Genomic DNA, 20,371 nt, shown 5'->3' on the forward strand with positions numbered 1-20,371 from the left:
AACTCCTGTAGATGGTATTTAATACCTCCCCAAATTAGAAATGTACATTCCCGGGCGCCTGGGTGGCTCAGTTGGTTAAGCGACTGCCTTCGGCTCAGGTCATGATCCTGGAGTCCCGGGATCCAGTCCCACATCGGGCTCCCTGCTCAGCAGGGAGTCTGCTTCTCCCTCTGACCCTCTTCCCTCTCGTGCTTTCTATCTCTCATTCTCTCTCTCTCTCAAATAAATAAATAAAATCTTTAAAAAAAAAGAAATGTACATTCCCTTCGACCCAGAATTTCTATCTTGGGGGATTTATCCTACATATATACTCACATAAATGGGAAAAGATGTGTAGGTAGGTTACCTATAGCAGCACTGTTTTTGTTTTATTTTAAAAATTTTTATTTATTTCTCTGACAGAGAGAGAGGCAGCGAGAGAGGGAACACAAGCAGGGGGAGTGGGAGAGGGAGAAGCAGGCTTCCCGCAGAGCAGGGAGTCCGATGTGGAGCTCGATCCCAGGACCCCGGGATCACGACCTGAGCCGAAGTCAGACGCTTAATGACTGACCCACCCAGGCGCCCCAACAGCACTGTTTCAATAGCAAAAGAGTGTATACCACTTAAATTCCCATTAAATTTTTTTAAAGATTTTATTTATTTATTTTAGAGGAGCACAAGCAGGGGGAGGGCAAGAGGAGGGAGAGAGAATCCCAAGCAGACTCTGGGCCAAGCGCAGAGCCCCACGCAGGTAATCCCATAACCCCGAGGTCACAACCAATCGGAAACCATGAGTCCAGGGCTCCACCCCTCCATTAAATTTCTTAAATAAAGTGTGATATGTCCAATGTAAGAAATACTATGCAGGTGTAGCATGAATGAGGACAATTTCTGTGTATTGACATGAAGAGTTTCCTTCCCAAAACATACTGCTGAGTGAAAAAAGTAATGTACACAAGGGTATATATAATATGTTACCATTCATGTAAAAATAACAATATAAGAAAATATATTTCTATTTGTTTGTGTATGTACTAAATATCCCTGAAAGGACACAAAATAAACTAATAATAGAAGTTGGTCTATGGGGAAGGGAACCGGTATCTTGGGGACAAGGATGGGAGAAAACTTCAAAATCTTTTGATTTTTAAACTGTATGAACATGCCATTGAAATGTGAAATAAATAAAATTATAAAATACTTCTATAAAAATTTATGCAATCAATTTGAAAATAAATATAAAGTAGGCAATTCTCCACGTAAATATAAATTGTCAAACATCTCAAGAAGAAACGGAAATTAAATCAGTAGTCAGTTATCTGTTTGAAAAAGCTGCATGTCCAAACTATTTTATGAGAGATATATGTAACTTCAAGGAGCAAATAACTTCTATTCAATATAAACTATTTTAAAGATTGGAAAGAGACAAAACCTCATGTCCCAACTCATTTTATGATGCTAGTATAGCCTTTATACTAAAACTAAACAAAGAGAGTGGGAAATTAGAAGCCAGGCCTCTTGTGAACATAGCAGGACAAATGCTAACTAAAGTATTAGGAAACTCAAACTATCAATATATATGTTTTAAATGCCTCATGATCAGGTAGGATTTAATCCAGGTACTTAAAAAAATAGAAAATATATAAATTACAAAAATATTTTTAGATATATAGGAAAAATATGTATATTTTTTAAAATATCCACACATATAACACACACACACACACACACACACACACACACACACACACACACACACTTTAGACAGATTAGGACCTAAATAGGAAAAGCAAATCTTTAAACCATTTAAAAGAAAATATCACTTTATCACTTCAGGAGAGAGAATTTATTATACTGAAAAAGGAAAAAAATAGATCATAAAAATTGAGAAATTTGACATTAACATATTTTAAAATTTAAAATAAGAAAAGAGCATAAAAAATTTTAGGGCCAAAAATCAAAAGAACATAGTGAAAAATGAGCAAAGGGTATTAGCAGACCTGTAATAGCAGAGGAAGTCCAACTAGCCAGCACAGACATGGAAAGTCACTCAACTGAACTGTTTATCAAGGAAATGCACATTTTAAAATATATATACCATTTCTCAGTGAATCAAAGAAAAGCTACCAACTGTTGGCAAGAATGTAGGGGACCAGTTTTCTCATTTCTTGTAAGGATATAAATTAGTACAAGTACTTTGAGTCATGATTTCAAAATATCTAGCAATACTAAGTATGCACATAGTTTCTGACCAGATCATTTCTGGGTATAACCGAAAGAAACCCTTGCCCTTGTGTACAAGGTGATATGTGCATAGAAGTTCTTGGCAGCATTGTTTATAATACTAAGAAGTTAGAAACAAGGTGAATGATTAGTAATACGTTTGTTATACTCATCTAATGAAATACAGCAGTTAAAGGAATGTGTTTGCTCTTTATGTATCCATGGGAATGAAACTGAAATACAATGTTTCATTAAGAATCAACATACGTATGATCTCCCTTATGTCAAATGTTAAAACACATAACACTATAGGCTGTTCATGCACCTATATATGATAAAAATATAAGCACATGGATGCGGTGGGGGCACACCCTTCTATGGTGATTGTCTCTGCAGAGTGGGCAGGGACAAAACAGATGAGGGAAGGGATGGGTGTCAATTGCATCCGCCAGGTTTTATTTTGTCTAAGAATGTTATGGCCAAATGTTGCTATTTGTGCTATCTGGGTTATGGGTGTGTGGAAGTTTGTTACATAACTCCCTGATCTAGTCTTTGTAAGGAGGTCAGCCCCCCACTCTGTTCTGGCTCCCTGGCAGGCGCAAGAGTCTCTCCTGCTGATCCTGCACAGCCCCTGTGATTTTGGCCTGATCACCTGTACTAACTTGCCTACCGTGGACCGACTTGAGAATTTTCCTTCTCCAGTTCTGCCTACTTGTCATAACATCTGTGTCCATTCTAGACCTACTAATATCACTTTACAGGAGGCCACCTGCTGTCACCATGCCAGGTGGGTCCCACATTTGCTGCTGCGTCCCATTTCCTCCTAGCCAGTGAAGGCTCCTTCCCCACCACCAGCTGAGACTGGGTCTGGGTCACTCAAACTCTGTCTAACCCCCTGCTATTCACCGGACCTCCCCTCTGTCTTGAGCCCTTACTGGCATTGACTTTGTAGTTCCAGAACTGATTCTTTCTCACTCATATTTCTAGATTTCCTCAACATCCGACAGCAGGGCAAAGTGACACACATACCTCTTACCTAGTTTCTAGGTTTGACTCTACATTTACCCACAGTTCGTATTTACCGTCCGTTGGAAACTATATGCACCTTTGTTTTGCTTTGACCTAAAAGAGCAGTTTTGATCTGAGTTTGGTATTTTGGCTACCTCACTCTTCCTTTTGTTCCCAAAGAACAAAGAAAGTGCAGCACTCAGTATTTTTCTCTATTTGTGTTTTTAAGAAGCCTTAGCTAAGCTCATGAAGACAGAGGATATATTTTATTGTCTGTGATGCAAAGGTGTATGGGCAATTCCAATATAGACTCTACTGCGGGATGCACTTTAGAGTGAATGAGGAGTTTCAGTATGTTGGAGTTGAAATCATTTCAGGAAAAATACACTTCTCAAGTTATAATGAAAGTCAATGAAAAACATGAGCTGATACAAATACATCTGGTTTACAACTTATCGGAAATTGCACAGTAGAGATAAAGTTGTAATAATATTTTATAACCCAAAAGAACAAGAAGTAATAAAACTTTTTAGTTTGGTCAAATCTTTACAATGTACATGTTAGAAATTTTGAAAATATTCACAAGTTATTCATGAATAAACTGAATTACCTCTTGTCTCAAAATACGTTCTGCCTGATTTCTGGTAATGTTTCTATGGTACCACCTGTAAAAGCAATAAAAATAATTTTAAAATTTTGTATTCTATTTTTTCCAGAAAAAAAAAACCCTGCTTCATTTCCTTCATTTTTAAGAACTTTACTCCAGAACTGATTTTAGAAAGCTGAGCGTTTTTTATTTCCGATAAACAACAATATACTATTATGTGTCATTTAGTATAATAGTTTTATTAATTGTAAGCCAATACCTAGCTTATTCTATCATATCTCAATTCAACTTTCTGATATATACTTAGTTTACGATTTTGAGCGATTTAATCTCCTGAAAATTTCATGAAACGTATGTGGTTTACGTATGTGGTTAAGAAGTCAATAAACATTTACTGAGCTTTGGTAGACAAACTAAAAAATACCCATTTCTTTCTTTGCTTTTAGGAACTTCCTATTTGCATGCTTTCATATGTGGCCATGTTACCGTTCCAAAATTAAAACGTACTCTGACCCATTTGAGTCCCCCAAGTATGTTAACTTGTAGTAAAGTTAGTGGTTTAATAATGTAAATGGAGCAACTAGTACCTGCCTTGCTCCAAACACCCTCTTATCTTTCTGCTTGTTCTCCCCTCATGCTAAGCTTCGGCCATATTGGGCTTCTTTCCTTCCTCAAATTCACCAAGCCCCTTTCTGCCTCCTATCTTGCTGTTTCCTCCGTATGAAACATATCATGAAATGACTTTAGAATATCGGATCCTCTCACAGTAAACGCAATTAAATGAGTATAATTGAAACCCATAGTTTGGCAGAATAAGAGCTAGTCAGTAAGCAAATGTTGTACAGGAAAGAGAGAGGAAATGGTAGAACAAAGGAGAGAGAAAACAAATGGAAAAGTTTTCATTTCAAAATAAGATTTTAAAAAGGAGTTAAGGGAATATTACCAGAAATACTATTTTTGTGGACAGTGGAAGGAAGAATGCATACATAACCATACATTGAGTCACAGTGGGTAGGCCAAATGGTGGCTACGTGAAAACCCTCTATCTGACTTTGAGGACAGAATCTATCATATCTTGTGGACTGACCTGCAGTAGTAAAACGCTGCCACTAAATTAGAATGGTCACATATTAAAAATACTAATGGCCTCAAGTTGAAAATGAACTTTTAAAAAGATAAAGCATAGAGAAGAGAGGATGATTACAGGTGATTCTAGAAGAAACCCCTGGACTACTTATCACTAGTGGGAACAGGAGTTAATTGTGATGCTGGACTGTGAATATCATTCAGTACTTTTTAATGAATATTCATACTGGGGGAGGGACTTTCAGAATGAGTCTAAGACCTCTTGCTGTAGAAAGAAGAAATTCTTTCAAAATAAATGAGAGAGGGTAAGCATCTGCCTTTGGCTCAGGACATGATCCCAGGGTCCTGGGATGGGGTCCCGCAGTGGGCTCTCTGCTTGGGGGGAGTCTGCTTCTCCCTCTCCCTCGATCCCTCCCCCCACTCACCCAAGAGCGCATGTGCCCATGTGCGCGCACGCTCTCTCTCTCAAATAAAATCTTTTTTTAAAAAGTTCACATAAATTGTTTTCTTCTAAATGCTTCTCACCTGCAATCACATTAAGTGTTAATTTTGTTGTTTTGTACTTCTTTATTATGGTGATAAGTAATATAAGGAAATATATTAATTTTGCTTCAATATAAGTTAAAAATCCATCCATGTGTGGATGTCATTAAAATGACTTCAAAGTAGTAAGAGAAGAACCAGAGACAAGTATATGATGAATTTCATATCCTTTAAAATAATGCAGAATTTCAACAGGCAGAAAAAAGAATAGATGGATATGATATAGGAGAGGTGGGGGGGTATGCTGTTTCAGAATTTCATCTGGTTAAATCAGATAGTGAAGAAGACTTCTGTGTTTTGTTTTGTTTTGTTTTTAAATAGGTAAGGCTGCAACTCTTATGCCTAGACAACACTGATTATAAAACTCATACCGAATGATGTGGACAGAAGGCTTAGGGTGGGGCTTCTACTGGCATATGAAAACCATCCAGCATGTCCAACTGGTGCCAAGTACAAAGGTCTTGTGTATGTGTAAGCCTCGGGTAACCCTGTCCCAGTCTTAGAATCAACAAGTAACAGTATTGTGGTCTTGAGTTTTCAACCTAGAAACCCTGTTAGATCTAAGATGGTAAATCTGCTTCTCTCAGTCATTTTTTAACCCTGAGAAAATGAAACTTTCAATAGAGAGAAAATGCAATAAATGAAACTCATACTTCTGTAAAATTCAGCATAAGCAATATGTTTGATATTTAAGGTATCTATTATTGGGGCACCTGGATGGCTCGGTCAGTTAAGCAACTGCCTTCAGCTTAGGTCATGATCTCAGGGTCCTGGGATGGAAATCCACATCGGGCTCCCTGCTCAGTGGGGAGTCTGCTTCTTCCTCTCCCTCTGCCCCTCCCCCTACTTGTGCTCATTCTCTCTCTCTCTCAAATAAATAAATAAAATCTTTAAAAAATAAAATAAAGTAGTATTTTAAGAGAATCGGACATACTAAGTTGTAGCCTCTGATTTTAAATGCAAAATTAATTTTAAACTTACAATTTGAAGTTTAAGGGAATTTGATTGTTTAAATGTTTGTATGGTTATGAGAATTTGGCTTACCACATTTAAGTTTAATTTATTAGATTTCTGGGATCATATATGAACTTACAAAGGGCTATTGAAATTGTAAATTTGCCCTGTCAGGCATGTAAAATATTTAAACAGAAAAATGAATTCATTCAGTTTATTAGTGCAAGTGAAATGCTTCAGGAAATTTCATTAACTGAGCTTATAAATAGGACTGATTGTTTAAGGACACTGTTGAGTTTGAATTAAGGTGACTGTTCTGATTTTTTTAGATTTATAAACAGTATATCAAGATTTGAAGGCTTACTGAAAACCAGGCTTTCACATTGTAATGATGATAATTTGGATAATAATTTAAAACCAAAGTAGCCATAAATATTTCAAAGTATAAAGGTTCCCCTGAGATGTCAGAAGCCTACACTAACATAGCATTCCTTCCCCATCCACCCCTCTTCCTTTAGACCTCAGGTCACTTCCTCAGAGGTCTTCCCTACCCCAATATTCTCATCTTTTAGCCTTGCCCATTGATTTCTCCCAGTGTCCCATACTGTTCCTTCATGACACCACAATTAAAAAAAAATTTTTTTTAAGATTTTACTTATTTATTTGACAGAGAGAGAGAGAGCACAAGGCCGGGGGGGGGGGCAGCAACAGAGGGAGAGGGAGAAGCAGACTCCCCGCTGAGCAGGGACCCCCCCCCCCATGCAGGACTCCATCCCAGGACCCTGGGTTCATGACCTGAGCTGAAGGCAGACGCTTAACCCACTGAGCCACCCAGGCGCTCCCACAATTTAAAATTTTATATTTATTTGTGAATTTGAGGTTTATGTTTAATGTCTCTTTTCCCATGAAGCTGTAAGTTCCACAAAAGAAGGGAGTGCATCCACGTGTTATCTGTTGTATCTCCAGTGCCCAGAACAGCTAACACCCGGCACATCATAGGTGGACGATAAATAAAGATTGAACAGATGAGTGATTCAGGGGCGGAGGTAACTATGAAATGTGGTACCTCTGTAACAGCAGGCAAACTGGGAATGCCCTTCCTGTTAGCTTCACGGTTCTAGAATGTATCAAATATTTACTATGTCCTACATGAGACAGGTATCACAGTTCCAAATTTTCATATCATTTAGAGGTTTATAGATATTCAGTAATTCTGCCCAGAGCCCAAGCACTAGTCAGTGGTGATGTCAGGACTTGAACCCAGATTTCTCCAATTTCTAAACCTATACTATAGTATTTCAACCTAGGGCCATAATTTCTACACAGTCATTAAAACGATGCTTGGCATATAGTAAGTGGTGGATATATTTTAGTGATTTATATTGATAATTATTGTATCTATATTTTAACAAACCCCTTTAAAAAGAAACAGAAATAAAAATTAATTTTCTCACAATTAGAAAATTAAAGAAGATAACTTTCAAAGACACATAAATCAAAGCCAAGAAAATGAGATGATTATTTTAAGTTCAGGGTAGTTTAATTCAAATTACCCAATATCTACAGTATGAACAAGCTGTTAAGGGCAGACTCCAACCCTCAGCTAAACTAAGGAAGCAGCCAGCAAATTAATTAATAATGAAAGGAAGGAAAGTCACACTGTTGCTTAGTGAGCATCCATTTACTCACTACCGGGCACTGTGTTAGGTAGTTTCACACATATCACCTTTAATCTCCTGGAAAGTCTGAACTGGGTTTACGATATGGGAAAAAAGTCTTCTTTTTCTTAACAGGAGATCCTCACACAGAACTTCCCCTGACCTGACCTTCAAAAGAGACCTATTGTGTTGGGCAGCTCCAGTTGGGGGCAGTGGCGAGCCCCCCAAGGTGACCGTAGAGAGTTGTGAAACTGTTTTCTTAGCCTTTGTCCCACCGGGTGGAGGCTAGACTTGTGGGGGCACAAGCTAAATGACTCTGGTCAAGAGAGGGGGCATGACAAGCTGAGGGAAGGAGGGAGAAGACAGAAGAGATCTGCGATGGTACTAAGCGGGGAGGGGGGAGAGAGAAGAGAAGTAGCTAAGAGAGAAGCCTGGTAAAGTCATGTGGATGTGTCACGGGTCCTGTAGTCATCCCTTTGTCCCCTCCAATAAAGTCCACATTGTTCACCAATGCTTTTAAAGATTTATTTATTTTAGAGAGAGAAAGAGCGCGTGCATGCGTGTGCCCATGCGAGTGGGGGGAGGGGCAGAGGAAGAGAATCCCCAGACAGACTCCCACGTGGGGCTCCATCCCACAACCCATTAGATCATGACCTGAGCCAAACCAAGAGTCAGATACTCAACCAAGTGAGCCACCCAAGCGACCCCCACCAATACTTTTAGAATTGGATTTGCTTTAGGGAGAGAGATGCTGAGTCTGGCCTCCACGTGGGCTTAAATTAGTAGCAAGGCAGACACCTAGGGCCTGGGAAGGAGGGGTTGGTTCTCATTCAATTTATATTTGCTGCCTGGTTCTCTGAGAAGCACCTGTCTTCATGCCTCAACCCACATCACCTACTGCCATAAGGCTGGAAGCATAGGCTAATCGCAAAAGCGAGTATCTAAACTGGGGGAGAGCACTCAAATGCTAAAACTTATGCAAACCTGAATTTATAAAAGGCTAGGACTACTCTCAGTTCTGCCACTCTCTGCTTGTAAATTACTCCCACAACCTTAGTTTCGGATCTGCAGAATGGGGGGCTAGAAAAGTGATTGCTAAGACCTCCATCTTCCAAATCTATCATTGTAACAAAAATAAGTTTCTAAGCAGAACCTTAGTGAACACGCCAAAAGTTCCCCCCAAACTATAGCATTAGCCTGCTTCTCCTCTTTAGCTATTTCTAAAACGTTTCAAAATATAGTTGTGTGTCTCTATGTTAGGCTCAATTTACCACTCATTAAAAAACTAAGGTCATTTTTGAAATAGTTATTTTTCCGTTTAGGACATAGAGTAAAATAAGACCAAGATGAGTGTTTGGTTTCCATGCAGTCACTGTTAAAACAAACCCAAAAAAGTGGTCATAAAAAACAAAACAAAAAGAAGTTTAAAAAAAGAAGTTTCTGAATCAACCATTATAAGGATCAAAGATCTCTCAAACTAAAGCATACAGATGTGTTACTTTCTTTTCCTTTTGTAGACCAAAACCAGCTTCTATACTCGTAAGCCACCCAAATGTACCTGATTTTTCACAGAGCAACCATAGAGCATATTTTGGAGGAGACTTACTCATATATTTCTAAATTGGTTAGTTTGTTCTCGGTCACATAGTTGCTTGGGATTAAGCCTTCATTCCTACAACAAAAGACAAAGCCAAAATCAAAATGCTTGGCATATCTGTGGCATTATCGTGACAACAAACCTTTTAAAACCTCAAGGACATAGGAGGAAATCCAACTCGTTTTACTGATTAAATTGCTAAAAGAAGAAAAAGGATTTTTCATTTCCATATTCAACCAAAATCTCTGTTTGACAAATACTAAGGTTCTGACTTACAATGGAAGTAATTTAAGATGTTTCGTGACACCAAAATTTTTCAAAGAGGGAAAGCGGCACTTACAAGATCATTGGGATGTCATAGTGACTAGATTAAAAACACAGCAACAACAAAGATATCAACTTAATTCTTTTGAATTGCCGTAAAACAGGTAGAATAGATGTTCTGGTTTAGCCATGTCCCTATTATAGCAAATGCTGCAAAGAAACACATGAACATGCCTTCTTGTGCACCGGGAAAAGTAATTCTCTAAGACAGATACCAAACAGGGAAGTTGCTGGGTCACCAAAACATACCAATTTACACACCCATCAGCAGGGTAAGGGCTTCTCTTTTTCTATACTTTCACCAACAAAATTTGAAAATATAAAATTGCAAAAAGATCTCCATGACATTATTGAAAAATCCAAGCAAGTTGCAGAACAACACACAAAGCATGGTAAGAATTAGGTAAACTAAATCTGCAAATAAGAAGGTGTATTTCAATATGTGCATGAAAGTGCATGGAAAATTTTCCAGAAGGGTACTCACTAAGTGAATAATGGTGCTGGGGTTTGGAGGCATTATTTATCATGGTTGCATATTATAAAAAGCGATATTCACTTATTAACTTTGAAATTAAAAGGTAATTCGTCTTTTTTTAAAGTCTGAGTCATGCCAATGCCAACCTGCAGGAGGGCTAATTACATGGTTCTGAACCTACTCATACCTCTTTTCCCACTGAAAAGTCACCATCACATGTAAAGTCGAAACTAAAAACTGGCAAGAGAGCCAAACCATCAGGAAAATATAATTAAAGAAAGAGGTATATAACTAGATACTTCTAATACACAGATACTTATCATCTCCAAATCATCACAAAGAATAGAAATCAAATGTCAGCATTCTCTTCCAGGCAGGCCAGATCCCCCTCAGAATCATCTACCTCGGACTCTAGTCAGGTACAATCTATTGCTCCCAGCATGATGAAGGCTGTTTGCATCCCAAGGTCTTTTTTTCCTTCCAATTTAATTTGGCAAGTACTGCAATGTTTACTTCCAAAACTAGTCATTGCAGAAATACGAAAATTAGAGAGATACTATTTCTGTTCCTACCTTAGGGCTTAAGAGAAAAAAGGAGTCAAATACTCAAAGAAAGTATAAATCAGGAGAAAAAACCCCGTATGATAGAAATTATTATTCCCATTTTACAAATAAAGAAACAAAAACACATTAAAAATAGAACTACCATATGATCCAGTGATTCCACTTCTGCTATTTATCTAAAGAAAATGAAAACACTAACTCAAAAAGATGTGTGCACCCCTCATGCTCACTGCAGCATTATTTATAATAGTGAAGATATGGAAACAACCTAAGTGTCCATTGATAGATGGATGGATAAAAGAAAGAGGTTATATATCTATATGTATATATACATATATATGTATACACACACACACACACACACACACGCAACAGAAAATTAGTCATAAAACAGGAGAAAATCTTGCTATTTGCAACAACATGATGGATCTCAAGGGCATTATGTTAAGTGGAATACGTCAGACAGAGAAAGGCAAATACTGTATTATCTCATTTATATATGGAATCTAAAAAAATTTTTAATTAAAAAAACAACCAAACTCATAGATACAGAGAACAGATTGGTGGTTACCCCAGGCAGGGAGTGGAGGGTCGGTGAAATAGGTGAAGGGGGTCAAAAGGCACAAAGTTTCATTTATAAAATAAAGAAGTTATGGGGTGTAATGTACCACATGGTGATTCTAAGTCAATAAACCTATATTGCATATTTGAAAATTGCTAAGGGAGTACATTGTAAAAGCTGTCATCATAAGAAAAAACATTTTCATGACTATGCATAGTGATGGATGTTAACTACACATATTGTAGTAATCATTCCATAATAGATATAAATATTGAATTATTATGCTGCACACCTGAAACCAATATAATGTTAAATGTCAATTATACCTCAATAAAAAAGGAAGGAAGGAAGGAAGGAAGGAAGGAAGGAAGGAAGGAAGGAAGGAAGGAAGGAAGGAAGGAAGGAAGGGAGGGAGGGAGGGAGGGAGGGAGGGAGGGAGGGAGGAAGGAAGGAGGGAAGGAAGGAAGGAGGGAAGGAAGGAAGGAAGGAGGGAGGGAAGGGAGGGAGGGAAACTCAGGGTAAGTGACTTGCCAAAGGACACACAATAGTAAGTGACAGCATCGGGATGTGAAGCCAGGTACATGCAGTTCTGTGACTGCCTGAAGTTGCGGTGCTGTAATGCTCTCTCATACAGATAGGACATGTGAGGACAGGTTCTGCTCCACGCAGAAGGAAGAATTCTACACCCAGAGGAAATGAGCCACAAAACAGATTTTACGCTTCAGAAGTCTTCAGAGGATAAACAAAGAGGAATTTGATGAGGACCGTGGCACCAGTCTTACCCCAAACGGTCTCTTGCCTTCCACCAGTGAGGGTTATATTTCTCCAATATCAGGTACTCCTCTGATCTCTTTAATGCTAAATCACACGGCTCTCTGGGCAGAAAATCATACAGCGCCTTTACTTGGATCCTCTCTTCAGTAACCTCAGAGGGTGGGAGGGGAGGCAGTGGCTTGCGTTTTGATGGTTGCATGTGGTCTCTGTTGGACTGTAAAAACCAAGGAATGATTTGTTGTACTATTGTTTTAGTAATCTGCACTAAAAAAAGAATAGGGATAGAGTACATTTCCCCACTGCCCCAGTTCGCCCGTCTGGCTGCACCAAAGCAAAAACCAGAGTGGGATAAACATAGGAAATGACCATAAAACAACTTTTGAATTCAGCAACCCATTCATCATTTTGTAAGTTGTCAAGATCACAAATTCTCTTGCCAGCATCGCACTGGATGTTTCTCTTTTCTTTTTTACAATAGCTCTGTGCTCAACACAGGACTCGAACTCATGACCCTGAGATCAAGAGTCGCATGCTCCATGGACTGAGCCAGCCAGGTGCCCGTGGATGTTTTTTAAGCCACAAGTCTTGAAATCTGATTTCCACCCCAATAGTTTCACTTTGTTTTATGGGTTTTTCTCTCTCGAAAAAAGATAAACAGCCCTTCCCTTTCACACGCTATAAACTGTGTTTGGGTTTATCATACTTCTTAAGAACACTGTTTCCTCCAACACTGAACTGAAAATTACTCCTGGGTTCAAAATGGCAGTAGCCAGAATACATTTTTCCCCATTCACTGTCTGGTTTCAAGTTGTGCCAAAACATAGCAGAGTAGGCTATTTTAACTGGTCTTTTTTTTTCTCTCTCTCTCTCTCTCTCTTCTAAGGCATTCATTCACTAAACGTTTATTAAGCACTTGTTACGTGCCGAGCAGGACACTAGATTCTGGGCATGGCAGCAAACAGTACATCGAGGAGCATAGACCCTAAAAACACAAGCTTCCTCTGTTACTTCTCCCTCATCAAGAGGATACTCACTTGCTTCTTGCTTGGCAATTCCCTGAACCACAGCCTGCGACGCTGGGTGTATTTTTCTGAAAATTCTTCATCTTTGCTCAGGCTTATTTGTGCTCTGACTTGTCTGAGATTGAAAAACAACCATGTTACCAATTATGATCTGAATTCAGGTTATCCAAGCATTCACCAGATATTCGCGAAACTAGTAGGAAGCTCCAGGTCTCTTTCTGACTTCTTTCTTACCTAGAAGACTTTCCACGGGCAAGTTACTACCTCCCAGAACTGCATTTTCCTTATGGAGGAGCTAGAGATGCTAAGAGCAAATGGAGTTGTTATGGAATAAAACTGAAGAAACATATGTCCCATGCCCAAACCAAACCTGGTGCGTATTCAGGTGATAAAATAATGATCATGATAATGAAAAACTCACTCTGCGTCAGGCACAGTGTTTATCATTTTACATGCATACCTCGTTTGACGGTATCCGTTGTTATAAGTAGACATGGTATAGTGATTAAGAACATGAGCTTGAATCCCAACTCTACCATTTCACAGTGTGGCCTTGGGGAAGCAATAGAACCTCTCTAAGCCTCAATTCCCTCATCTGTAAGATGGAGATTATAAAAACCATAGGTGTTTTTGGGAGTTACTTGAGCTAATAAACGCAAATCTTTTAGCACAGTCTTACACAGAGGACACTGCTATTAAATGCTAACTGTTCCTATTATCGTGGTACCTTGCATTCATTCTACACAATCTTTTGCTGGGCATCAAAGTGCAAGAGACCCTGATCATTGGCGGGGGGGGTAGATATTCTAATAAATAAGACAGGATTCTTGCTCTTAAAGGGCAAAAATTAGTGAGCAGAACACAGAAAAGTAAACAGCATACACAAAATAAATATTAAATACAGACCCAAGCCACATGCTGTGGGAACGTAATGGAAGGAGCAATTCATGCCAAAGGGATCCAGGACAGATGGTGGAAGACCTGAAATTTCTGAAGGAAGACCTTTAGATCAGTGGACACGCAGCAGGGAGGAAATGGGAGAAGGGTTTCCCCGGCAAAGGGAAGGGCAGAATCAAGGAGCCACGGAGACACAATAGACAATAAAGTAACTGAATGAATGACTTTCCAAGAAGTTGCCCTCAGTAGTAGACTTACCTCTTCTGCATGGAACAGCAGCAACAACAACAGAAAATCGACTGGATGCTGTTATCTGAAAAGCAGATCATTGGAGAGAGCTGTAAGTGTATGACATTGGCTAGATGACGCCGGTGGTGCTAGTCCAAAGGAGGAAATTCCCAAGGGAAATTCCCAAGGAGCAATAGGAATGATAAAGCGTATGCTAGGTCTTGATTCTGCCCTCCTTTATTTGTGGCAGACAAATTTGTGACACTGTCTTGAAAGCACAAAGAAGTTACTGGCACCCTGGCCAGTGTGGTTTCCCTTCTCAGGCTCTTCTCCCCAGGTCTGGTTTATGCATTTCCTCAGTCTGTGAATGACAAATGACCACTCTATTCTACTTCACCTTGATCAGGGCTAATGTCAGCTAATAAATGTACAAACACAACGTACATGATTCCAAAAGCAACGTTCTCCTAGGAAATCTGGTAGCAGGGATTTTGAATTAGGTCCATCACATTTCTTTTTAAAATATTTTAATATTTTAAATATTTTACTACTTAATACTTTATGTTCATAGAACCTGGGTTTCCCAGTCAGCTCTTTCTCATCATGACACTTGACGATGAAGCATTAGGGAAGCAGAGAGCATGTCAGACATGAGTTCTGAGGTTAGACAGACCTGGGTTTGAATCCTCACTGTGCAGGTGACTGTATCTGGGATGAGTCCCTTTACTTCTCTAAGTCTTCGTTTTCCTATCTGCAAAAAACAGGATAATCATACCTAACCCCTCTGAGAAGCCTTACGAGGCAGAAGTTAATCTCTAACTTAGTGGGTTTGGGGAAGTTACTGGACTGTTCTATACTTAAGTTCCCTCGTCTGTAAAATGGGAATAATTGGATACTTGGCATGTAAGGCTACTGGGAGGATTAATTGAATGGATTCCCGGAAAGCACCCAGAACAATGCCAGATATATCGGACGAGGGTAATCCAGAAGACCTATTATTACTACAGGGTTGTTGAGAAGATTAAATTAGACATCATCTCTAAAGTCCCATGAAAATAGAAGAGGGGTACAAACAGAAGACACCCGCTACAGTCTACCCCTCAGCATCCACTCTGTGCCCCCAGAACAGGGGATGCAACGGAGTTTTCATCAGCCATCATGTTACCACCAGGTGATGTCAGTGTGGTCATACTTCCACCTGAAACTTAGTGCATTAACCATCAGGACACTTCAAGTAGGTAGGGAAAGAAAGGAGAAAAGAAGAGTAACATAAAACACAGCTGCTACAATCCCCACATCTACAGCTGTCCTGAGTCCTAAGGTGGTGATCATAGATGCCTTCTGTCACCAGAGTCCCTTCTGAAGGCCTCTCATGTGAGTTGAAGGAGAAGCAGAAAGAACAGGTATTACGTGAATATAAGTCACCTGCTCATGAAGCTCTCTTGAGCCTTCTGGATCTTCTGGGGCCTACTTTCAAATATACTGCTTCCATATTATGATGGATTACTGCTATTCATGCCTAATTTTATGGTTCATTGAATCAGATAACACTCAGCTTAAGACAGGTGTTTGAATCACATAAATATTTCATGATCCATGGTTGACCATTCAGTCTTCACCAGTAGCAAGCCAGCAGGCACTTTTCAAATTAAAAATAATTATCAGCACAGTGTCAAGGCATTACTCCTAATTCCTGGGGGATTGTGCTATGATTTTCATCCTGAGACTTTACAGGAGCTCCTTACAGCTAGCATTTTGCCCTTCATTCCAGGCTGCCACCAATGATAATTTGAGTAATTGATAATTGAGTTATTTCCCCCAGCAGTAAGGCTTCCTTGGAACTCTAATTATATGACCAAATAAATCTCAGGTCCAATTTTGACTCTGTTTCCTGGAGCCACTTCTGATACCAATAACTGTATCAGTCAGGGTTCCAGTATGAAACATGACATATTTAAATTAGAATAATTTTAAAAGGGTTCATACACAAAGGGACTAATTACAAAGGTGTGGATAAGGGGGTAAGGGAAACTGGGTCCAACAGTAGAACTGTCACCATCCCTAGGTCCAAAAGGACCAGGAAAGTGAGAGTTAAGTAGATTTCTAGACGCTAAAATAAAATAAATTACTGAGCCCCCCAAATCTACATTATACTGTGTATTATTAGGTTTGGGGATTTCAACTGCTTTTGTCGGTTTTCTGGTATCTGCATGAACAAGTGGCCAAAACACTCCTGAGAATGAGGGTACATTAGCACTTAGGGGCTCTGTCTGCTTTAGCAGGACTGGGTCTAATTTACATTCTTGCCAATTGATTCCAATGTTGTTTTAGAGTCCCATATAGATCTGTATCTATCCAGGCCAAGAGATGCAAAGTCAAATGTAGGTTACACAAATGAGTGAAGTGGGTCAGAGTATGGTTTAGAATGTGGCAAAAATGCTGTGGCCTCATGTAGAGGTATTCAAATTCAAAATTTTAAAAATACTCCTTCCCTCTCTTGTATCACCATTCCCCTCTCCACTGGATCATTGCCATTAGCATACAAATATGCTGTTACTTCCCTCATTAAAAATAAAAGAAACTACTCTTGATATTATTTCCTTGATCAGCTTTGCTCCCCTTTTAGAGTAAAACCTAGAAATGAATCATCTTTACTTGCTGCTTCCAATTCTTCTCTCTTTTTCTCTTAACCCATTCTAGTCAAGCTTCTGTTCCTACCACTTCCCCCAAACTGCTCTTGTTAGGGTCACCAATGACCTATGTACCACTCTATCCCATGCTTAATTCTATGTCCTTAGCTTACCTGACCTGTCAGCCGCATTCAACACTCTTCTCTTGGTTTTCTTTCTTCTTGGTCTCTTTTGCCACTTCTCTTCCTCCCTACCCTCTCAGGCTGGGGCTAATGATAGCTGGCTCCAAAGCTTTTGATCTCTTCTCTGTCTCATTCACTCCTTTGATTATCTCATTCCTTTCTGTGTCTTAAAAACAATCTATCTGCCAATGACATCCAAACGTATACCTCTAACCAGTTCCAGCGCATTCCAGACTTGCATACCCAAATGCAGTCTCAAATTCTCCACTTGGGTGTCTAGAGGACACCTCCAATTCACATGAAGAAATCTGAACTCCTTCTCTTCCTTTCTACCCAGACTTGCTCTACCCATCCTCTCCATTTTGTCAATAGCAATTCCATTTTTCCAGTGGCTCAGGTCAATGATCTTGGAGTTGTCTTTGACTCTTCTCTCTCTCTCACACCCCAGTCCAATCTGTCAGAAAGCATGCTGATTCTGCCTTAAAAATGTATCCAAGAGTTTCAGTTTGGGATGATGAAAATGGTCTGGAGATGGATAGTGGGGGGATGGTTGTATGGTAATTCAAATGTACTTAATGCCACTGGACTATACACTTACAGAGAGTTAAAATGGTAAACTTTACGTTATGTATATTTCACCATGTTAAAACTCTCTCTCTCTCTCTCTCTCTCTCTCTCACACACACACACACACACACACACACACAGAATCTTACTGCTTTTCCCACCCTCTGTTCTTACCATGGTCTAAGCTACCATGATTCATCTGGATGATACCAACAGCCTGCTGACTACTTCCTGCTTCTACCCTAAACTCCCTATAGTCTCTTTTCAGCATAGCAGCCAGAGTAATTAAGGTAAACCCCAAGTTGGATCATGTTGCTCCTTGTCTCCAAATCCCACAATGGCTCCCCATTTCATTAACAGTTATAGCTAAATTTCTCACACTAGCCTATAAAACCCTCCATGATCTGGCCTCCTGTTGCCTCTCATTCCTGTCCAACATGGCCTTGCTTGTGTCACCCAGCCACACTACCTTCTTCCTGCTTCTGAGACACACCAGGCCTGCTCTTCCTGAAGTTTCTTTGCTTTCGTCTTGGCTAGACCACTCTCCCCTCCAGGTGTCAACCTTCTATTTTTTAAAATATTTTTTAAACTGAATTATAGTTGACGTAAAATATTATATTCATTTCAGGTATACAACATAGTGATTCAACAATCACATACATTATGTAATATTCACCACAATAAGTGTAGTTACCATCCGTCACCGTACAGGGTTATTACAATTTTATTGACTATACTCCCTATGCTGTACTTTTCATCCCTGTGAATTATTTTATAACTGAAAGTTTGTACTTTTTAATCCCCTTCCCCTATTTTGCCTATGCCCCCATCTCTCTCTCTCTTCCGGCAACTACTAGTTTGTTCTCTGTATTTATGAGTCTGTTTCTGTTCTTGTTTTTTCATTTGTTTTGTTTTTTAGATTCTACATGTAAGTGAAATCATACGATATTTGTCTTTTCTGTCTGACTTATTTCACTTAGCATGATACCCTCTAGGTCCACCCATGTTGTGAACAGCAAGATTTCATTCTTTCTCATGGCTGAGTAATATCCCATTGTGTGTGTGTGTGCGTGCGTGTGTGTGTGTGTGTGTGTGTATGTGTATGTGTACCACATCTTCTTTATCCAGTCACCTATCGATGGACACTGGGGCTGCTTCCATATCTTGGCTATTGTAAATAATGCTGCAATGAACATAGGGGTGCATATATCTCTTCAAATCAGTGGCCTTGTTTTCTTCAGGTAAATACTCAGAAGTAGAATTACTGGGTCATATGATCTCAGGAATGGACCAAAAAAAGGTAAAAGTAAATCACTGGGACTACATCAAACTAAAAAGCTTTTGCACAACAAAGGAAACCATCAACAAAATAAAACAGCAACCTACTGAATGAGAGAAGATATTTGTAAATGATATACTGGATAAGGGGTTAATATCCAAAATATATAAAGAACTCGTATAACTCAACACCAAAAAACCCCCACATAATCCGATTTAAAAATTGGCAGAGGATCTAATAGGCATTTTTCCAAAGACACATGAAAAAGATGCTCTCAACATCACTAACCATCAGGGGAGTACAAATCAAAACTACAAAGAGATATCACATCATACCTGTCAGAATGACTATTATCAAAAAGACAAGAAATAACAAGTGTTATCAAGGATGTGGAAAAAGGGAACCCTCGTGCACTGTTAGGTGGGAATGTGAATTGGTGCAGCACTGTGGAAAACAGCCTGGAGGCTCCTCAGCCCTAATGAGAAAATGAAAACTATATTTGGGGACGGAATAAGTAGGTACAATAGGAAGCAGTGAACAGTAAGAGTGGAGATGTAGGATTAAATTATGAAGGTCCTTGAAATAAGGGAGGATAAGACCTTGAGTACCTATGTAGTAGGAAGTCTCATTAGATACTGAAAATGAGAACAATGTAGCCAATTACGGCCAGAGCAGAGCAAACTCTGTAGTCAGTCTACAAACCTCTGTAAGACAGTCCATCAAGGTGAAGGATGACCATCTATGGCCTCATGTTCTAAAATAAACTAAAACCATTTAATATCGTCAAGGCCAAGAAGTGTCTATAATGGTCTTGAATAATCATTAGCATGTTATATTGTTCTCTATATTTTTCCAAATGCTTGAAATTTTTCAAAACTAAAACTTATAGGTTAAAAAGAGGAAAACCCCCAAAAAATCAGGTAGGCCTGTGGTTAGATAGTATCTAAGTATCTATTCCAGGACTGAGAACTTTTTACACGTAAGCGATTTTTAGTGATAGTTGCAAGAGGCTTTTTATTTCTCTAATTCAGCCACTGGCTAACATTTCGTCCAACCAGAATGCTCATCCTCCTCATGAGCCCCAATAAGAAAACTACCCTAACCCTCCCCACGCCCCTCTCTGTCTTCTCTGCACTGAGAGCAGCCCTCCTGCCACGGCCCCTCCTCCCCTGAAAATGGACACCTGTGCAAAGTTCCTCTCCACCCCCTTCTT

At 39.3% G+C, this 20,371-nt stretch overlaps 1 protein-coding gene across 14 annotated transcripts in view; it reads right to left on the minus strand.

Moving 5' to 3' along the window:
- The window catches only part of TXK (TXK tyrosine kinase), a 59,310-nt gene that overhangs the window by 28,812 nt on the left and 10,127 nt on the right, over positions 1–20,371 (minus strand). For 5 of the 14 annotated variants that reach the window (XM_027600659.2, XM_027600672.2, XM_027600658.2 and 2 more), the window contains exons 2-6: positions 14,531–14,585; positions 13,388–13,490; positions 12,362–12,567; positions 9,665–9,730; positions 3,821–3,875 (exon numbers count right to left, since the gene is read on the minus strand). In XM_027600659.2, the coding sequence (XP_027456460.1) occupies positions 3,821–3,875; positions 9,665–9,730; positions 12,362–12,567; positions 13,388–13,490; positions 14,531–14,585 (485 nt within the window). Of the gene's footprint in view, positions 1–3,820; positions 3,876–9,664; positions 9,731–12,361; positions 12,568–13,387; positions 13,491–14,530; positions 14,727–15,173; positions 15,252–17,303; positions 17,838–20,371 lie in introns of those variants that run through there. The other 9 variants (XM_027600663.2, XM_027600667.2, XM_027600664.2 and 6 more) reach the window with 6 other exon arrangements.

Source organism: Zalophus californianus, chromosome 2, assembly GCF_009762305.2.
Source record: "Zalophus californianus isolate mZalCal1 chromosome 2, mZalCal1.pri.v2, whole genome shotgun sequence".
Classification (NCBI taxonomy): Eukaryota; Metazoa; Chordata; class Mammalia; order Carnivora; family Otariidae; genus Zalophus; species Zalophus californianus.